Below are 20,146 nucleotides of genomic sequence, written 5' to 3' on the forward strand. Positions count from 1 at the left end.
TGCAAATGCTTGTATGCTGCAACCTGGCTCCTGCTCAGAGCCCGCTCTCCCGGGCATGCTCAGTGACTCCTATGGGGGCACGGCTTTGGTGCCACTCCCTCCCCAGTCCTGCCCCGACTCCCTCTCCACCACCGACTTCCTGCACATATAGTTTCTCCCGGGCTGGCGCTGTGTGCAGGCAGGGCTATATGTGTCTGTGGATTAGTCTTTCCGCAGCCAGGAACAATCCCACCATGCAAAAGGAAGAGCAGGAAGGTGTTGGGTTGTGACCACTGAGGTTTCTAGGCAAGGACACAATGCCATACAGGGAGACATTTGTAAACTGTAAAAAACCAACCCTACCTTTTATTAAAACAATTCAGCTGTGCGCATTAAATGCTTAAAACACTGGCTTCCTCCTGCCTGCCAGGTAAATGAAAGCTTAGGAGGAGAGGAATTGATACGGGTACATAAGGATGGATGAATCCAAGCAAACGTGTCTGAGCACCCTTCAGTCCTGGTTAGATGTAAAAGAGCGCATTTAAAAACAAAGGCAGAGCAAAAGCTGTCGATTCCAAGTAGAAAGATGGGTAGTGGTCTCCCTGCCAGCTCAGTCTCCATCCAACCATCCCTCCTTCACAGTCAAAGGCAAGCTGCGTGGCTCTTGTCTCCCGGGGACCAAACGGGATTCACGTTCTCCCTCTTAGACTTTGGAATCTGGGGTTTTCTCTGAAATTTCCGCCAGCTTCTCCTTCTCTGGGTTTGCTTTTGGCTCCGCCGCGCTCCTGATTTCCTTCTCCTGCTGTCTGAGAATGAAAAACACAGCCAAGAAGCACAGAAGGGCTCCCACTTCAAAGAAAAGCTGGAGTCCAAGGTACCTGGGGTGGAGAAACACAGAAAAGGGGAGCGCTGAGGGAGAGGAATTTCAGAGCATGGCGCCTGGCAGACAACGCCCCAGGGTGGGCAGCAAACGAGCCCTGAGCTCTAGCTGTTTTCAGTCAACTCAAAGGGAGGGCAGGTAACACCTAGACTGGCTTAAATGCTATTAAATCTCAAGCAGACAGACATACAAGCCTATTCAATTGGTGTAAAGCGGCTTGGAATGGTTCAAGAGCGTACCTGGAAAATCAAGTACTCTTGAAGTGGTCCAAAGTTACATATGGGCACCAGTGCTATGTGACATGGGTCTGGCTGGTCCTCCAGACATCCCACATTGCATTGTTCTTCTCTCCCCCACCGCCTTCCTGCACTTCCAGAACTCTACTGCCCCTTTCTTGGCTTTTCTCGGCACTTTTTTCACTCAGCTCCCTTGCACTGCTTCGTCAAGAAAAGTTGTTGTTCTAACAGCCAGACGTGTCCGCACTTCCCCTCAATCATGGTCCCCCATCATCATACCCCTGCCTCAGCCCTTGGGAATTCAGGAATATGGGTCCAAACCCTACCCCCCCACCAAGTACACTGCAGGTATCAGTCAAATGCAGGCTATCAAAGCATAGGCTCATAGACAACTAAGGATCGAGGGGATCTCAAAGGTGAACTAGTCCAACCCCTGCCTGGGACAGGATCATCCCAATCCAAACCAATCCAGACAAACCTTTCTGAACTGCTGTTTAGGAGAGAAGGGAAAGCAAAAAACAAGTGAAAATGTCCCCAGTCACAGCTTATGCACCGCCAAGCACTCCCCTCCACACCACACTTCCCCCCAAGCTGTAGACCAATCCCCAATCAGTGACATGGGGTATCGGTTTGATGACGTGTGACTGCTCCCTGACAATGGTGCCAGTGGAGAAAAGGAAACAGGAACTGAATATTGACCTCGGTGTAGTAATGGCTGGAGGATTGAATCCCTACAGCATAGCACAACCAAAGGATAATGCCCCTGTCCTAATTTGGTGCCAGTAAATCACATAGAATCATAAAATCATAGAAGATAATGGTTGGAAGAGACTTCAGGGGGTCTAGTCCACCCACTGCTCAAAGCAGGGCCATCCCCAACTAGATCACCACAGCCAGAGCTGTGTCGAGCTGTATTACTGCAAAAGGGAAACATTTGACAAAAGGTCGTGCCCAGAATCCAGGCTGATGGGCACCTCCTCAGGGCAGCAGCAAATCCTGCTCAGTGCAAGGATGACAGAGTCAGGCCACAAGTTAGGTCATTTGATCAGGAGCTGTTTAATGAATTCAGAGCATGGACAACTGTTGAATGACATTGGTGTAAGGAGAGGAGACTTAACACTGAGTGGCGCGTGTCTGCTGGTCCCTACCGCTTCATCCGTCTGCTCCTAATCTTCAGGAAGTGAAGTTAAACCTCAGTCACTTAATCCTAACTTAAACAGGGGGTGGAAACACCGTAGTTTAGCTGTTCTGACAGTGGGTGAGAAGCAGACGGATGAAACACTGACACTAGATGCAGCTGCACTGCAAGGGGTGATAATGGAATGTAATGTGAGTGTCAGTCTTGCTGTGGGGCAGGTGGGATGGTCCCTTCCAACCTCCCAATGATAACAGAGGCCTCTAAGAGCTAGATGCTCAACCTCACTGCTCCACTGAAGTCACCAACAGCATTAGGTGACAGGGCATCGGTGACATGTCAGAGGGTGGCTCTCATAGGCTCTAGGGTGCCCTGTGTTCATTCATGCACCGTGGGACAGTTTGGGATGGATGTGCCACCCCAGGATGAAGTATCATCCCTGAGAGAGATGGAGAATCCCTAAGGATGTCATAAACACACGTCAACATGGGATTGCACTGTGCATCAAGTGCTTTCTGGCGACTGCCCTGAACCCCCCTGGCAGCCCTCCACCCTGCTTTCCGCTGAGCGCTCTGTCCTACTCAGACCATTGCCAGGAAGCAGGTGCACAGCTGTTCAGGACTGAGTGGAAGGCTGTCCATTGGGCAGAGCAGGCTCCTGTGCTCGGCAGCGGCTAGAGAAGGTATCCATATTTATAAGGGAAACCAATGAACAGGTCCCTGGTTCCTCACCTGACTTCTACCAACTCAGGTATCTCAGAAAATGCAAGATGGTTTGTGGATGCTCCTCTGTGAAAGCTAATTGGTGCCTCCCTGTGAGAGTGAAAATCCCACTGAGCAAAACTCATGACGTTGCCTTCCTCCTGTTCTACCTGCCCATCCTCCCCTCTCGTGCTCATCACCTGGCTACCTGAACTGAGGCAGCATCTTGCTCTTAAGGATGCCCCCAGCCTATGCAAAAGGAGCATGGAGAGGCAGCCGCGCAGGGGCCGTACCTTTGTCTGAAAAGATCGTTGTTGTAGTACCGGCAAGCGGCTTTCTGATCACACTTCCTTTCCCAGAGGATGCAGGTCGTATCAATGGCGCTCCCGTATAGCACCGGTCCTGGCATCCAGGCTGCAAACCAAGCAGATGGCACATGAGCATCTCCATGCCCAAGGACAGACCTATTCTGCTTCTCTTCCTAGGCAGATCTGAGAAATCGCAGAATGGCTGGGGGGAGGTCTCCTGAGATTGGCCTGACGCTCGAGAGAGACTCAAGCAATGAGCAGAGAGCTTTGTCCCGTGCCTGAAGTGGCCATGTAGCTATAGGATGCCTAAAGCTAGTGCAGCGGGGAAGGAACAGTGCAGGTCTTCTACCAGACAGGACCAAGTTCACTCTGTGGCCACAGCAAAACAGACACATGGTGAAAATTAGTGGGTGCATCTACATGTGTAGATTTACACAGTAACCACAAATACTGAGCAGTATGGATGTGCATCTACATGTGTATGCCCATAGGGTGCAGCAAATATGTGACTTAATGCTGACTTGAGCATAAATTTGATACCTGCATCATGTATGTATCAAATTAACACCCAATTAGTTATTGCACAGTAATGCACATGTAGACACCTTATTGCACAGTAACACTGTGTGTGTGGACTGACTTGGGACTAACTTTAGTCCCAAGTCAGTCCACACACAGCATTAAGGCACATGTAGCCTTCACATGTAGATGCAGCCTATTCCCACTTATGGCACAGTAACTTACTGCGCAGTAAATTTAAGCCAGCGTAAATGCATGTGTAGACATGTCCAGTGATTACTGGAGTGTTAAAAGCAGTTATAAGAAGAGTAGGGTGCCCAAAATTGTGCTTGAAAGACATCTGCATGTAGGATATGAAGGCTTTTGGAATTGGCCTAAATCTTGGGCAGGCCTTAGGAGGAGACAGGACAAAGTGGTGCTCCCTTCTCCACCATGGAGCCCAACATCATGACAAGAACTGGCCACTCAAATTACAACAGAAACGTGACCGAAGGAAACAGCCCCATATGCCACATGCACCTGTGACCACTGTGGCAGGACCTGCAAGTCTAACATTGGTCTCTACAGCCACAAGAGAAAACGCCCCACCAGTCAGCAGAATAACTGCACTATCCACCCTCACTCGCTGATGAGCAGATGCCATATATAAAGCAGTTGAAGATCAGTTCAGTCCAAAGAGCAGGGCACAGCCCTGGCCTGCCTGAGGGCTGGATGAGATGTGATGGCTTTTTCTTTTCATGCTTTTCTATATTAAAGGCCTGTGGCATATAAAGGCAAACTCATTTCTGCCTGTTTGTTGGGAACATTATGAGAATGCTCGTTATCAGGAATGCAGTAGCAAGTGCAATGCTCCCTGGGTGAGGATTAATTCCCATCATCATAAAAATAATGGGCCTAATTGCTGAACATTATTTCCAGCCATTAGGATGTGTTGGAAGCAAATAGCCATTTAGGCCCAGACATTGTCCAAGTACCAGAAAGGTCCCCAAGGTCTTTGCAGAATCTATTTAGAGAGATCTTTTCCCCACTTCCCCCTGGACAGACCCCAGGGGTCCAGCACCACCGTCTCCCCTGGCTGGTGATAATGTTTCAGCACTGGCTGAGGCAAGCAAGATGCCCTCTTAACCCCCAATACCTCTTCTTCTCTCCCCCCAAGGTATCTTCATTCACCTCTCACCTGCGCCCTGTGGATGCCAAGGAGTGGCATAACTTTTCATGTCTGCTTTGCAACAGCTTTTCACTTACCTAAAACTCTCAGCAACATAAACTGAATCCCGACAGCAAAAGATTTATCTTCAGGTTGAACAGTCCTGAAAAATAATAGCAAGAGGGATTGGCTACCTTCCAACAAGCATTGCTCATTTACACCCACACAAATCCTGGAGCTCTGGCTTCGGTCCTTGAGATGTATCACAACCAGGGGGTTGTAATCTCCCTGTTCCTTTGTGTTCATATTTTGCCCAACGGAATTCACTGTTAACAGCTAACTTTTTTTTTTTAAGATTGATGTTGTTTCCAAGCATTCATGTGTTTAACAAAGACTGTTCTGACTTTGAGCGGGTGGTGGTTTTAGCGCTTCCCTGTTGCAGCCAGTAGCCATCGTTTTAGAGGTTCACCTCAGGACCTAGTGTGTGTTTGAGTGTTCAAAATATCACCTAACAATAAAGACAGTTCTTGATGCCAGGTGACCGGAATTACTACATGGAAACACAGAAGATAAATTGTTAGAAAAGCCTGACAAAGTCAATCAACTCCGTGTCATGCTTGCTGGAAAGCAGTGCATGTGCTTGGTGTTCCTGCCCCATTCCTGATGGGAAAGTTAGGAAAACACCACTTACTAGATGATTTCACTTTACAAATGGGGAAACTGAGGCATGGAGCCACTAGTGATATATCCAGGATCATAATGGGACGTGAGTAGCATTGGGAACAGAACTAATTTACCGAGAGCCATTCTGGTTTTTACCCATAAGCATATGCTTCAGCTCAAACAATAAATGTCTGATGCAGCTTCTATGAACTCAACAAAAAAATCCATTTGGGTTCATTGGCGCTGGCTTTGGTCCTAAGTGAAAATGTGTAACATACAGTTTCTGTGGAGAATAACACAATGTAACCAGCATTACAGAATCAGGAGGTCACATCTAGTCCAGCCCCCTGCTCCAAGCAGGACCAGCCCCAACTGCATCATCCCAGCCAAGCCTTGGTCTACCCAGGGCTTAAAAACCTCCAAGGATGGAGAGTCCACCACCTCTCTGGGGACCCTGTTCCAGTGCTTCACCACCCTCCTAGCGAGAAAGCTTTTTCTAATATCTAACCTCAACTTCCCTTGCTGCAGCTTGAGCCCATTGTTCCTTCTCTGTCACCTGCCCCCACTGAGACCAGCCCAGATCCATCCTCTTTGCAGCCCCCCTGCAGGGAGGTGAAGGCTGCGATTCAATCCCCCTCGGTCTTCTCTTCTGCAGACTCAATCAGCCCAGCTCCCTCAGCCTCTCCTCGCCAGTCATGTCCCCCAGCCCCCAACCATTTTCACTGCCCTCCGCTGGACTCTCTCCAACTTGTCCACATCCTTTCTGTAGTGGGGGGCCCACAGCTGGACACAGGACTCCAGATGTGGCTTCCCCAGTGCTGAACAGAGGGGAGGAATCACTGCCCTCCATCTGCTGACACTGCTCCTACCAATGCAGCCCACGATGCCGGTCGCCTTCTTGGCACCAGGGGCGCACTACACCAGAATGATAGAATACCTTGGCCAGATCAAGCCTTTTGCTTTCAATGAAGTCACTGCCATTGCCCGCCAATGGACCACGATATGGATTGGACTAGATAAATATCATGACCCCTTCCTGGCTTTAAAATGCTGTGAACGTCTGAAGGGGGTAGCATGTACAAGCAGAAATAATGGAAGTTATGTATTTTAAATACATCTGTGAGGAGGGCATCTCTGGTTGTCAGCTGAGCCCCTCACATCACAAAGGGTGAGCAGTCCTACATACACACGTGCTATCAGTGGAGAAACTATTTACCAGTATAACGGCTGGAGTTTTTTAGGGTGTGGTGTCCATAGGTGTGCTCTGCACACATAGCTCAGGTACTTGGGATCAGAGACCTGTGCTCTCGTGCTACGTACTGATGCCAGAAAGGGCAGCAAGCATCTGACCATAGCATTCAGCCACTTTACCAGCACATAAGCAACCATAGCAGGGAAGGCTGGTGGGTCATGGCATACACACAGACAACACACAGCAAAGTACGTGGGTCATCCTATGAGCAGGTAACTCCCCCTTCATCTTTGCTTCATTGGCCTTATGTATGTTGCACTTTTCCAAGATGGGCAGTGCCCAAGAAACCTAGGATGTGTTATCCTAAGCCTCTGATTTAAAGACAGGAGGCAACTCAATCTCTTAACTACAAGACTTATAAAAACTAGTCTCAAACAATCCAGTCCTAAACTGGTTTATCACCTCTTTACAATATCTGCCATGGGCAGTGAGGTCAGGGTAGCTGCTGGCTTTGACCATACCCTGCACCCTTGACACAGAGTACAAGGGAACCTGGGCACATGCCCAGCCCCAGCACTTGCTGCCAGCCAACAGACTCTGATCTGCAGATGTGCCAAGAGCGGGATATACATATGGCCAAGTCCTCAGGGATAGAAACAGCTGCTCCAGTGGACAATGTCACAGGTCCTAGGAGATGAATTGAATGTTTTGAAATGCTGACAGCTCCTCAGTGCTGATGGCTGCCCCATAGTGGGCGCGTCTACACATGCACAGGTACTGTGCAGTAACTTAGGTTTCTGCACAGTAACTGAAAATTACTGGTCAGTACGGGCGCATGTCTATATGTGCGTGCCTGTACTGCGCAGCAACTATGGTGGCTTATGGCAACTTGGGCATAAATTAACCCCCAAAAAGTTACTGTGGAATAAGGCACCTGTAGATGCTTTACTGCACAGTAACGCTGTGTGTGTGGACTGACTTGGGACTAACTTTAGTCCTAAGTCAGTCTGCACACAGTGTTACTGCTCTGTAACATCTGCACGTGTAGATGCTGGCGTAAAAACACTTACTGCGCAGTAACTTACTGTGGAGTGAATGCACGTGTAGACACACCCAGGGAGCAGCTTACAGCCTGATGTTGTTGACTCACTGCTTAGTGCTGCAAAGGATGGAGCTGCAGTGGATAAAGAGAGATGGAAAAAGCCTCTGCAGTTGAAGAGGAGCAGGGACCTACTGTAGTACAGCCCTATGCCGGGTCTACTAACAAGTCACAGCCCTTAGGAAGGGTTTGTGCAAGAACAGAAAATTAGTCCTAATGATCTGACATTTGACTGAAAAACAGCTCTTTCTTTCTGGCTCAGGCACATAAGAGGGCTCCGCATATCTGCTGGCAAACGGGGTTAGTAGGTCAAGTTTGTTGCATGCTGCTGCAAAGGCAGAACTATATAGAATTTGTACTTACCTTTTCTGGGTCTGCAATCTACTCTAATGTAAAGACACAGGCACCAGGACTGAGAGAGAGAAACCAAGGCAAAGCCAGCAGCAGATTTAGGTCACGCTAGCTGTACGTGGTAAAGGACAAGAAGGAGACTGGAGTGGCACCAGCAGGGACTCCATTGAAAGCAAAGGTATGGCATGTGCTATCATTCTTCTCTGGTTGTATTTTATCCCCACTTTGCATTGGGGTGCATTGTGATACAAGGTGTGAGGCTGGGGGAGCAGGCCCCAGAGCTATTCCCCAGGTGCAAACTCAGCTTGAGATGAGAATCAGGCCTATGAATGGACTCAGATTTACTGTTACCTTGTCAGTGAGCCCATTCCCATTTGTCTACTTATCCACCTGTTGGGTCTTGTCATAGTGCTGCCCGGGGGGAGGAATTATCTTCCTGTTCTCATTTCTACAGAGCCCCCATGGGTGGGACATGAGCCCTAACTTGGGCATGAGTCTAGCAGAGGAGGTAAGTGTAACACCCTCCACCCCAAACATCTGTGGTTTGGATAAAATGTACTTGGCTCACGGTTCCTACCCTCATAATCCCATCCCCAGACTATGCCATCAGGAAGGGGAGCTACCGGACAACGCGCAGTGCATGCACGTGGTGCCACGTTACCTTAGGATGAGCATGAAGGAAGGCGTATGTGAAATGCTCGCCAGGATGCCTGCCAGGCAGGACAACACAATAAAGGGGATGAGGAACCGGGAACAGTTGGTGCCACAGGTGCCAGGCTTGGCGAATCCTTCCAGCCCATTTCCAAGGATACAGCTACATTTTGTGTAATTCTGAAAAGACAAAAGAAGCCAGAGGGTGCTGAGCTGCCCCAGGCTGTGGAGATGCAAGAGGCAGAGGGCAGATGTAAGGGAAGGTGAGAATGGGGGGCCTCCCACACAGGTCAGACCATGCATCCCATCAGTTGGGTTTCACAGATTCATAGGTTGTTAGGGCCTGGAAGGGACTTTGCAGATTATCGGGTCCAGTCCCCTCACTCTAGGCAGGAAGACAACTGGGGTTAGATGACTCCAGCAAGGTGACTGGACAGTATCCTCTTGAAAACCTTCAGGGTGGGTGACTGCACCACCTCTGGAGCGAGTTTATTCCACAGCCTGGACACTGGGAAGGAGTTTTTCCTGGTATTAAGCCTGAAGTGGCCTTCCAGGAGTTTATATCCATTGGTCTTGGTCTTCCCTAGGGGTGTCCTAGCAAACAGTTGTTCACCAAGCTCCTGATGCACTTGTCTGATATAGTGGTAGGCTGTTATCAAGTCCCCTCTCAACCTTCTCATCTTTAGGCTAAAGAGGCCAGGGTCCCTCAGGCTTTCCTCGCATGGTCTGCCTTGCAAACCCCTGATCATATGGGTGGCTCTTCTCTGGACCCTCTCAAGTTTTTCCATGTCCTTGTTGAAGTGTGGCGCCCAGAACTGGATGCAGTGCTCCAGCTGTGGTCTCACTACTGCTGAGTACAGCGGGAGTATCACTTCCTTGGTTTTACACGAGATGTGTCAGCTGACGCATGCCAGCATGTTGTTTGCCCTGATGACCACCACCTTGCACTGATGGCTCATATTCATGCGACAGTCAATCATTACCCGTAGCTCCGTTTCAACTGTGGTGCAAGTCAGGCTGTCACCTCTGAGCCTGTATGTATGCCGAGGGCTGTTTGTCCCCAGATGGAGCACCTTAAACTTGGAAGTGTTAAACTTCATCTGGTTCTGGTCTGCCTAATTCAAGCCTGTCCAGGTCCACCTGTATCTGCAACCTATCTTCTGGCATGGCCATACTGCCCCATAACTTGGTGTCATCCATGAATTTGGCCAGTGAGCTTTTCACTCCCCCATCCAAATCATTGATAAAGATGTTGAAAAGCACTGGTCCAAGCATGGACCCCTGAGGGACACCATTGACCACTTCGCACCAGGATGAGGTAGGTCCGTTCATAAGAGCTGTTTGTGTCCTACTATGCAGCCAGTTTCCCACCCACTGTCCCGTCGAGCAGCTGAGCCCACAGCTTGAATATGCTCCTCCCTGCCTGCTCTGGCAGTGATTCTTCATTCCTTGCTGTTCAAGGATTTCATTTCATGCTTCCTATATGCATAAGATGTTTACACATGAATTTATTGCCATGGCAGCATTTGCTAGTGCAGCTGAACATCTTAGCACCTAAGAGCAGTCACATCATATTTTTGTTGCTAAAGAGCAATCTCATCCTTGGCTTGCAAAGGATGACATTAATTATGGGTCCATTACAAAGCCAGCCATGGGGTACTGCCGCAGCTCCAAGTTCCTCCCCACCGCTCACTGCTTGTCTCAAGGAACGGACCAAGGTTTGCCCTGGGATAACTCCTTATCCCCACAAGCCTCAGCTCCATTGCCCTTATACCGCATCTCACAGTGGCAGTAGGGGAATCTCTCCCAGCTCCAGGTAGTTTCCTCTTGGGTTGTGAAACAATTTTAGGTTCCCCTTTCTGCAGAATGGCCTAGCCTGGAATACCACTTGCCCTCATGTAATGCTTTACCATAGGCAGTCACAAAGGACAGAAAACAGCCAACGGATTTATTATACAGGAGAAAAGAATTACACAATTAAATCTGACCCTATAGTTTGAAGATAGAGCACAAAGTCAAGTACAGTTTCTTCCCTTCTCATCTGGCTACAACCCAGCCCCTCTGAGAGGTCCTGCCACTATTTAGCTTTTCTGCTGATCCTCCAGCCCTGCCAGCTGGGAATTTGGATGCCCCCAAATCCTGTGATAATCCAAAAACTATGACAGGAAGGCAAGCTAGGCCAATGCAGCAGATCTGGCAGCTGTGCTAATAAGCCCTGAAGCCCACAGCTTAACCATTTGTGGGCCTCGTGGTCCATGAGGTGCCATTTGGACAGCAATGGTCTACATGAAGGCCTGTCCAGAGTCACAGAGGCCCACCTAGACCATCTCTTCTTCTGTTGAGTAGTATGACTACATTTGGTTGTTTTGAGGAGGTCTTCTGACTTGGGCCCAAGTCTTCAAGTCCCAAGGAAGCCAGTGACGCTGTGAAGCTGAGGGCTTGCAGACATAATTCAGATCATGAGTGAATGAGTTTAGTAGGTCCATGCATCATTTGAAATGACTTCCCCTTCATTTTGGGTAAGGTTCCTGTGCTGATTTTATTCGATTTAGCAACATGCCCTTAGCGTGTCTGCAATCTCTGGCATGAAGCGGGTTTGCTTTCTGCAGCCAGGGCCCATCATGGATACAATCATAGAAAACGAGGGCTGGAAGAGACCTTGGGAGGTCACAAGTAGTCTAACCCCTGCTCAAAGCAGGATCAAACCATCCCATGCAAGTCTTTGTTCAATCTATTCCTTGAACTACATAATCAGTTCCGCTGCACACTTACAGGGCAAATTGCCCACAGACACCAAAAGTACCCTAACCTACCATGGGTAAAGCAGGGGGATGAGGAGAATCAGATGATTGGTGACCCCTCATGAGAACAGAGTGGGTGGCAGAGTAGCTTAGGTGTCTCATTATGGTGCAGGGGATCTGAGTTTGTCTTATGCCAAGCTGACCCAGCTCTAAGTTGGGCTGGAGTAGCACAGGCAGTGGGATGCACTACTGGGTAAAACACTCCCTTATGTGCCAGTGGCTAAGAAACTAGAGTCTGAGTCACCCTAGTCAAGTGGGCTGTTGGGCTTGTCTGTATCTTTCAAACCAATAAAATAAAAGCAAAAGAATGGCTAGAGAAATACATCTTAAAGCACCAGATCCAGTGTAGCTGATAGTCTCAACTGGGTCTAGAGTGTAAATAAAACTGTCTTGCTGCATAAGGCCGAATGGCACTGGCAGGAGTTGAGTAGGTAACTTCGAACAAACTTATCTGCTTGTCCCTGTAGGGCCTGTCCTAGCCAAAGCCATTAATCGCTTGTTTTCATGAAGCCCACATGAAATATTAAATTAAAAACTCTGCTTGGGGGAAATGCAAAGCCTCGCCTTTGAGAGAGGGCCATAAATAACTGGCATGTTATTAGTTAAGAAAGGATCCCATAGGCAAAGGATATAGATTTTTCCAGTTCCTACGTTTTTAGTTACCATTCATCTTTTTACAGGGAATCTCGCTCTCTAGCAGCTGCTTTAAAACAAGCTGAGGGCAATGTCAGTGCTCGCAGAAGGGGCTGGCGTCATAACCTGACAGCTGAACTCCCTTGTTTCTTTATAGAACAGGTACAACAGGCATGGCAGGCGGGCTCACGGCTCCACCCTGCTGTTAATCACTCCAGCTCCATGAGAAGCAACCTGCATCCACAAACTAGAGCCAAGCTGAGCAGTATGTTGACTCACAACACTGGGCCAAAAGGGGAGGATTTTGAGCAAGACAGGACATGCTCTTTCCTTCAGCCTCAAGGAAGTAGATTGAATAAAGCTACTTTGCACATGAGCTACATCTCTTTAAATGGATTTCTCATGCTATAGGATGCCACACAATCCATACAGGCAGAAGGGTGACAAACTACGCTCCTTGTACGTCACGTTTTCCAACTTGTCTGCATTTGCTACCAGCAAAAATGTGCTTCCTTTAGAAGCAACTACTTCTGTTCCATGGGAAAAAATCAGCTGTCATGAGGCAGGATGCAGGATTTGAGTTTCCAGATTGGTATGAAACTAAAAGGGCTTGTGTCACCGAGATACTGTTTATGTGCCATCTGTCTTGTCCAACCGGACTCTAAACTCTTTGGGCCAATGACCCAATTGATCTGTATTTGGACAGCGACCAGCCCGTTGGGACCTTCTGGTAACCATGCTCAGATAAAGAGGCACTCCTTTAACTTCATCAGCAGTGCCATGCATGAGAGAAATTACAAATCAAGGCACTCGTCTTCCTTCTTCAGGCACGGGTTTATGCTTTATCACGTAAATACAATAGTGGGCTGTAGCATATGAATGTTGTACTTCAACACTAGGTTTGAAAAACCTCAGTTCTCTGAGACCACACACCATTTTCTTCAGGTTGAAGTCCACAGCTGCTTAATCGTGTGGATGTCTTGCATAACATAAGGCAATCAGAAGTCATAGTAGAGATTATATCTTTTATTTGATCAACAAGATTTTTGCAAAAAAAAAAAAAAAAGAAAAAGAAATTTTTTGGCAAAAATCTTGTTGGTCTAATAAAAGATACATCTCTACTATGACTCTTGATTGCCTTTTCCTCTAGATCAATATGACTACAACCTGGATACCTTGCATAACATAACACTCTTTTCTTCTACAATATCTTTCAGCAGAGAAACACAGGGGGCTTAACAAAATATTATTAGCTCAGCTTAATTAAAGCCCCTCTCTAATCTACAAGCATGGCAGTCTATAAATTACAAGGAACCTGAATCGTGTAGAAATCAATTTGCCCCAAACCTCAAGTCAGAACAGTTTCCCAAGACTTTTGTGTCTCATGCCCCTAATTCAGTCACCAAAAACATCATAGAATCAAAGAGAATGAGGGCGGGAAGAGACCTCAGGAGGTCACATCCAGTCCAACCCCTTGCTCTAAGCAGGACCAGCCCCAGCTACATCATCCCAGCCAAGGCTTTGTCCACCTGGGTCTTAAACATCTCCAAGGATGGAGATGCTCCCATCTCTCTAGGTAACCTGTTCCAGTGCTTCACCACCCTCCTGGTGAGAAAGTTTTTCCTAATATCCAACCTCCACTTCCCGAACCATTTTCATTGCCCTCCTCTGGACTCTCTCCAGCTTGTCCACATCCTTTCTGTATCGGGGGGCCCACAGCTGGACACAGGACTCCAGATGTGGCCTCCCCAGTGCTGAATAGAGGAGAAGACTCACTGCCCTCGATCTGCTGGCATCGCTCCTACCGATGCAGCCCAGGATGCTGGTAGCCTTCTTGGCACCAAGGACACACTGCTGGATCCTGTTCAGTTTACTGTCCCCTGTCCCCCCAGGTCCTTTTCTGCAGAGCTGCTGCTTAGCCAGTCAGTACTGGTGCAGTTCAAAGCATATCAAAATGCTCCTTCCCTTTCATTTGAGCATCTCAATAAACTATCCAGTACCAAGCGAGTCACAGGTTCATTACAGCGCCTCTAATGGGTAACACATAACAAAACCATGGGTGTTTGAGCAGCTCTGAGAGCATCTGGCAAAGAGGTGCTGTCACCTACCATGCTCCATTCAATATATACTATTATTACTATGCAAGTGCAACACAAGGTAAACCCGAGCTCAAATTTCCAATCAAAAAATCGTAGCGTTTCCAATCAAGGCTCCCAGGAAAATAATTTGATCAGGCCACTGAACACAGCCTTATGGTTTGCAGGAATGAAAAGCAGCTAAGCTTTTGCTTGGGCAAGCTGCCAAGCACAAGCACTTTCATAGCAGGAAGTCAAATAATATTAACAGTAATATTTGCCAATTGTTTTCTCAAAGGGAAAACTAGGCTGCCTCAAACCTGTGCCTGTTCCCTCATCCATTCTCCTGGTGGGTATTTAAACTTCTGGAGTTTCCTTACTCTTTACAGGGTACAAACACCTTCCTTGGCACTGACGGGTTCAAGTCTCATCCACAGCTGGCATGAAAGGCGATACCCTGGAGGCCAGACCCCTCAACCCTGGGGAAACGGAGTAAGTTATGTGGGAAATATATGGTAATGCACTCCAGGGGTGAAGGATCTCATCCTCCTACTGGCCCCTATAGATCATGTAAAAGGGTACAAAGGGCCCTAAAAGCTCTTTAGTTAATCAGGTGTTGGGGAAGCGATCCTCAGTACAAACACTGTAGAAGACAGCCTTTGAAAGACCAGCTCTGATATACTGGGTTTGCAGGGACTGGGTTCAGGGTGGTATATCAGCGTAAGGCCACAGCACACAGTAGCAGGGAGATTGCAGGCAGAGAGCCCCAGGAGACTGTCTTAACCTAGGAAGGCCGCTCCTGGCAAAAATAAATTAAAAATACGGAAAGAAGAGTGCAGCCTCCAACTTGGGCAGTCTGGGCAGCCCTGTCATACACCACAGGGAGATGTGATTATTCTGATGCTCCCGTTCAGAAAGGCCAAAGCATTTGCTTTCAGTCCACAAGGCCTTTTTTTACTGCAGTATGGAAAGCAAGAGGAAGGCACGGTGTGTGCATCTCCCCTGAAACGGGCTGCAGAAATGAAGTGGATGCCAGCTCTGCACACAGGAGGAGTGCTTAGGTACGTGGCGATGCAGCGAATAAGACAACGGCATCACCGCTCCATAGCCACGCATGGAGAAGGGCTGAGCACCGTGAGGAGCAGCTGAGAGAAATGGAAACCCTAACAGAAACTTAATTACAGCTATGATGGCATGAGCTGGAGTAATACCATCAATGTAATAGCCTCGTTTTTCCTTCTCCTGTGCCGTTTCTGCAAGCAGAGAATATGAAACCAATAACGTAGCTTTACTGCTGGAGAATAAAGTTCAGCTGTGTTTGCGCACATTCCTTCTCATATAGATGCAGTCCACCTGGCTCTGTTATCTAGGCTAGCTAGCAGCAGGACACACACCCTGTCATGGGCACACTCGTCTTCTCGCTGCGTGACAGATAGGCCTTAAGTTTTAATCTTGAGGAACCGGGAGCTACTGACAGTGCCGTTGCTGAACCCGAAGCACAAAGATATCAAAGCTGTCCTGCAGAAAACTGGGTGTACAGCCCTTCAGATGGCAAGTGGGTAGCATCGCTCTGTTGCCATGACCTGCGTGCACGGACAGATGTCATGCCTCACTTCCTGTGTCAAGATAGTGCTGGGCATTATACAAACACATAGTAATAGCTGGTTGCTGTTCAGAAGAATGCATATCCCTGGTGCAATTAGGTTGGGAATTTGCAGGGGATGCCTCTTAAGAGCTCATAAAGCCTGCAGAAATGCTATTGCTGACTTAAGCAAACGCTGCTTGTACAACACCCAGTCTAATGGGGCCCTGATTTTCAGTGGGGCTTTGGAAGATTTCTGTAAGACAAATAACACATGCATGCATCACATAAGCACAAATCCATAGTGTGAGCACTTTAAAGCAGAGGAAACTAGGCTGAAACAAGAACAATGCCACAGATGAGCACTTTCGGAAGTGAGGCAGGAAGTTTATCGGTTAAAATGAATACTCCCAAGAATGGCGTCCACTCAGTTCCTATTTTGTGTGTGTACCAGGGAAGGCTTCTTGCTTGAAAGAGGCTATTAAAGTTATGCAGAATTTATTTGCTTCTGTAAAAAATGATGGTACCTAATATTTATTTGTATGGAGGTAGTGTTCAGCTGACTGCCCCCCAGCCCGTGCTAGGATTTGTGTGTATAAACATAAGAACAGTCAGCAAGAATTCACCAAGGACAGGTCACGTCTCCCCAACCTGATTGCCTTCTACGATGAGATAACTGGCTCTGTGGACACAGGGAGACGAGTGGACATGATATACCTTGACTTTAGCAAGGCTTTTCCTACAGTCTCCCACAACATTCTTGCAAGCAAGCTAAGGAAGTGTGGGTTGGATGAATGGACTGTAAGGTGGATAGAAAACTGACTGAATTGTCCAGTTAAAAGAGTAACGATCAACAGCGGGATGTCTAGTTGGCAGCCAGACTCAAGTGGAGGGCCCCAGGGGTTGGGCCTGGGGCCGGTTTTGTTCAATGTCTTCATCAACGACCTGAAAGAAGGCAAAGTGCACCCTCAGCAAGTTTATAGATGCCACCAAGCTGGGGGGGAGTAGTAGATATGCTGGAGGATAGGGTTAAGATTCAGTGTGACCTTGACAAATTGGAGGATTGGGCCAAAAGAAATCTCATGAGGTTTAATATGGAAAAGGACAAAGTCCTGTGCTAAGGATGGAAAAATCCCATGCACTGCAGAAGAGAAGACTGAAGGGGGATTGAATAGCAGCCTTCAACTCTCTGCACGGGGTTGCAAAGAGGATGGAGCTGGGCTGGTCTCAGTGGGGGAAGACGGCAGGACAAGGAGCAATGGGCTCAAGTTGCATCAAGGAAAGTTGAGGTTGGATATGAGGAAGAATTGTCTCACTAGGAGGGTAGTAATGCACTGGAACAAGTTACCCAGAGAGGTGGTGCAGTCTCCATCCTTGGAGGTTTTGAAGCCCTGGGTAGATAAAGCCTTGTCTGGGATGATGCAGTTGGGGCTGGTCCTGCTTTGAGCAGGGGGCTGCACTAGATGTGAACTCCTGAGGTCTCCTCCAGCCCTTATTCTCTATGATTCAATGTCATCTAATCACCTGGGTTGACAGGAGATGGAAGAGGGAACACGGCTGCAGGAAGGTGAAGCGTCTTGTCTATTAATAGAGCTAGGAATAGAAGGTGTTTCCAGTTGCTTAGTGGCTGAGCTATGCTGCTACTCAAGTGGGATGCTTGACCAGAGGCACCTTAGGAAAGGTAACAACCACAACCAACACTTGGCAGTTTCTGCTGAATGTCTGCAGATATCCACCGGTATTAAGTGTTGGTTTAGTAAAATCTCCTCAACATACTTGTCTAAGGATTAAGCCTAATTAATACCCCAAAATGATAGGCGTGCACACCAGCCTCTGGCTTCTTTACTATTCATTCCACCCATGAAGAGCGCACACACCAACTGCAGATGCTCCCTCAGCCTGACAAAGGGTTTTTGTGTCCAAAAGCTTGCAAAGAAGAATTTCTCCAACTATCTGAGTTGGTCTAAGAAAAGATATCAGATTTACCCAAAGAGCCTAGTCTGCCTATACCCTAGAATGATTCTTCTAAAATCTCTTAATTGCTATGGGTCTGCCATTGCCAGCAGTGGTGCTTCCATATGGGATCAGCATCTCTCGGATGCTGGTGTCAGGGACCAGAGCAAACTTAAGAATGATTCTTTCCTGTATACAGCTGTAGACAGTAACAGTGGCTGTTATTGGATGCACCTGAGTTAGTGATATATTTAGATTTAGCTAACACTTAAGGTGCAAAGTTGCTCCCTGCCAACTGGATCTAGGTGTTTTGCTTGATATTCCTGAAACAGGAATTTGTCTACTTGTGGCTGCATCTGTTCCAGGACCGGTGAAATAATATATAGATCAGGGCTGTCCAGCTTCTACGTGGCTGGGGGTCACACACTATGCAGGCCGCACCACGGGCCCCCCAAGCTGTACATTGCATGGACATCCCCCTGCTACACCACAGTGTGTGGGTGCCCTGGCCCCCACCCTCAGCTCCCTGGCTGTGGGCTCCCCTACTGCACTGTGCTAAGGAGATGTGGTCTCCCTGGCACAGCAGGCTGTGCCAGGCTGAGCCACCCCACACCCTGGGGTGAGATCTGGAAGCAGAAATCAGAGGAAGGAGTGGAAACCCAGATACCCCAGCTGCTGCTCGGTGGGAGCTGGGGGACTGCAAATTAGTCCCTTGCTGTTCACTGGACAGCCTTGATATAGAGAATTAGTTAAATAAAACAAATGCCCAGGGTCTATTTCTATGTCACCAATTTCTTCTCCTATAACAAACAGATCTGCTTCCACTCAGCTAAAAGGCAGCTGTATTCCCTCCGAGTTCTGTATTTGGGTGTTAATAACCCTGGTCAGCTTGCGCTGTGGCACTAGAGAAAAAGAGGTGGCCGTGAGAGAGTTTGGGATTTGGTTATCTTCTGAGTTAGTGCAGTTTGAGGCAGCTGATGTATCACCGATTCCAGGCTCTGAGAAGAACACAGAGTCCTGTCTGCCTGTCCAAGATTTTTTGGGTAAGAAGTATGCAGCTACCATGTCACTGAGAGAAATGGAAATCTGGCAACTTTTTTCAAGATTTTGATTCAACTTTTCACAGCCCTGCAATACCATGTTAATGTTTTTGGGGTTTTTTAATCAGAAACTGTCTCATCATAATGACAGGCAGTATCTTGCATTGCTGCTTCAAAAATAGGCCAGTGAAACACATTTGTGCGAGTAAAATCTTGGGTGAACATTGGATCTGATTCAGTTCCCATTTGAGGTCCCTGTAACGGAGAGCCAAAGGCTCCTTTTATTTTAAGAGGAAGTTATAGCTGGCTCAGGGAGGGCTGGCAGCTAGAAAGTAGGCTAACTGCTCGGGGACAGGCGTATAGACACAGGCTGCCCCAGGGCAGGCGTCTAGGCAGCCCCGAAGCAAAGGGGTGCAGGCAGCTGAGCTAAGTCCTAGCAGGGAAAGCAGGCTGGTCATCAGGCCCAGGATGGAAACCCCTGAGGGGGAGCAGGATGAGTGCAGAAGAGTAACTATCTGATTCCGGAGCTGCCCTGGGAACTGCAAGTAAGAGGCTTGCAGGGAAGTGGTACCCTGTGGGGAGGTATTTTAGCTATAGCCAGTGGGGTTGTGTTTTTGTTTCAGCTTCAGACTGGCAGACTGGGTATGGCTATAAAGAGTGATAAGGAGGCCACAGAGGGGTGCTGGAGACACACCCCATGTGCACACTGGTGCCCAAGGGGCACGTGCAGTTTTGAAGCCCAGCCAGTGGCTGGGGCTCAAGAGCAGGCCGGCATAAAGCTGAGAAGGGCACAACCAGGGACAGGGGCCATAGTCCAAGAGGGGCACAACCTGGGACAGAAATCCACAGCTCAAGTGGGGCGCTCTGGCAAAGTGGGACTCCCCACCTACCCACAGTGCTAGGTTCCCCACTTGCCTTTGGGCACACCTCACACCTGACTTGTCTGCCATGTCTTGCTTTTAATTAATGAGTATATTAATTAGATGGAAGGCTGCCCATTTCATGCCCCAATGCCAGGGGGTGCTAACTGCAGCTCTGTACCTCCCCTATACGGCAGCCCATAACTCGCAGATGGCATCCAGATGTTACTGTGCTCCTGGCCTACCGCTGGCGCAAGCTTAAGTCGCGCTGTCAGGCCTCAGTCACATGCACATTCATACCGCCCACCTCTCACTCGGGCTTCACACACCGCACCCTCTCT

The 20,146-nt window shown here is 48.3% G+C and overlaps 1 protein-coding gene across 4 annotated transcripts in view; it reads right to left on the bottom strand.

Moving 5' to 3' along the window:
- Positions 1 to 314: 314 nt before the first annotated feature.
- Positions 315 to 20,146, bottom strand: part of SLCO2B1 (solute carrier organic anion transporter family member 2B1) — a 160,435-nt gene continuing 140,603 nt past the window's right edge. For all 4 annotated transcript variants that reach the window (XM_090030908.1, XM_090030907.1, XM_090030909.1 and 1 more), the window contains 4 exons: positions 8,872 to 9,041; positions 5,004 to 5,068; positions 3,225 to 3,345; positions 315 to 857 (listed from right to left, as the gene is read on the bottom strand). In XM_090030908.1, the coding sequence (XP_089887034.1) occupies positions 683 to 857; positions 3,225 to 3,345; positions 5,004 to 5,068; positions 8,872 to 9,041 (531 nt within the window). In that variant the 3' untranslated portion in view covers positions 315 to 682. The remainder of the gene's footprint in view (positions 858 to 3,224; positions 3,346 to 5,003; positions 5,069 to 8,871; positions 9,042 to 20,146) is intronic.

Source organism: Crocodylus siamensis, chromosome 1 (assembly GCF_052110815.1).
Source record: "Crocodylus siamensis isolate JL-2025a chromosome 1, ASM5211081v1, whole genome shotgun sequence".
Lineage (NCBI taxonomy): Eukaryota > Metazoa > Chordata > Crocodylia > Crocodylidae > Crocodylus > Crocodylus siamensis.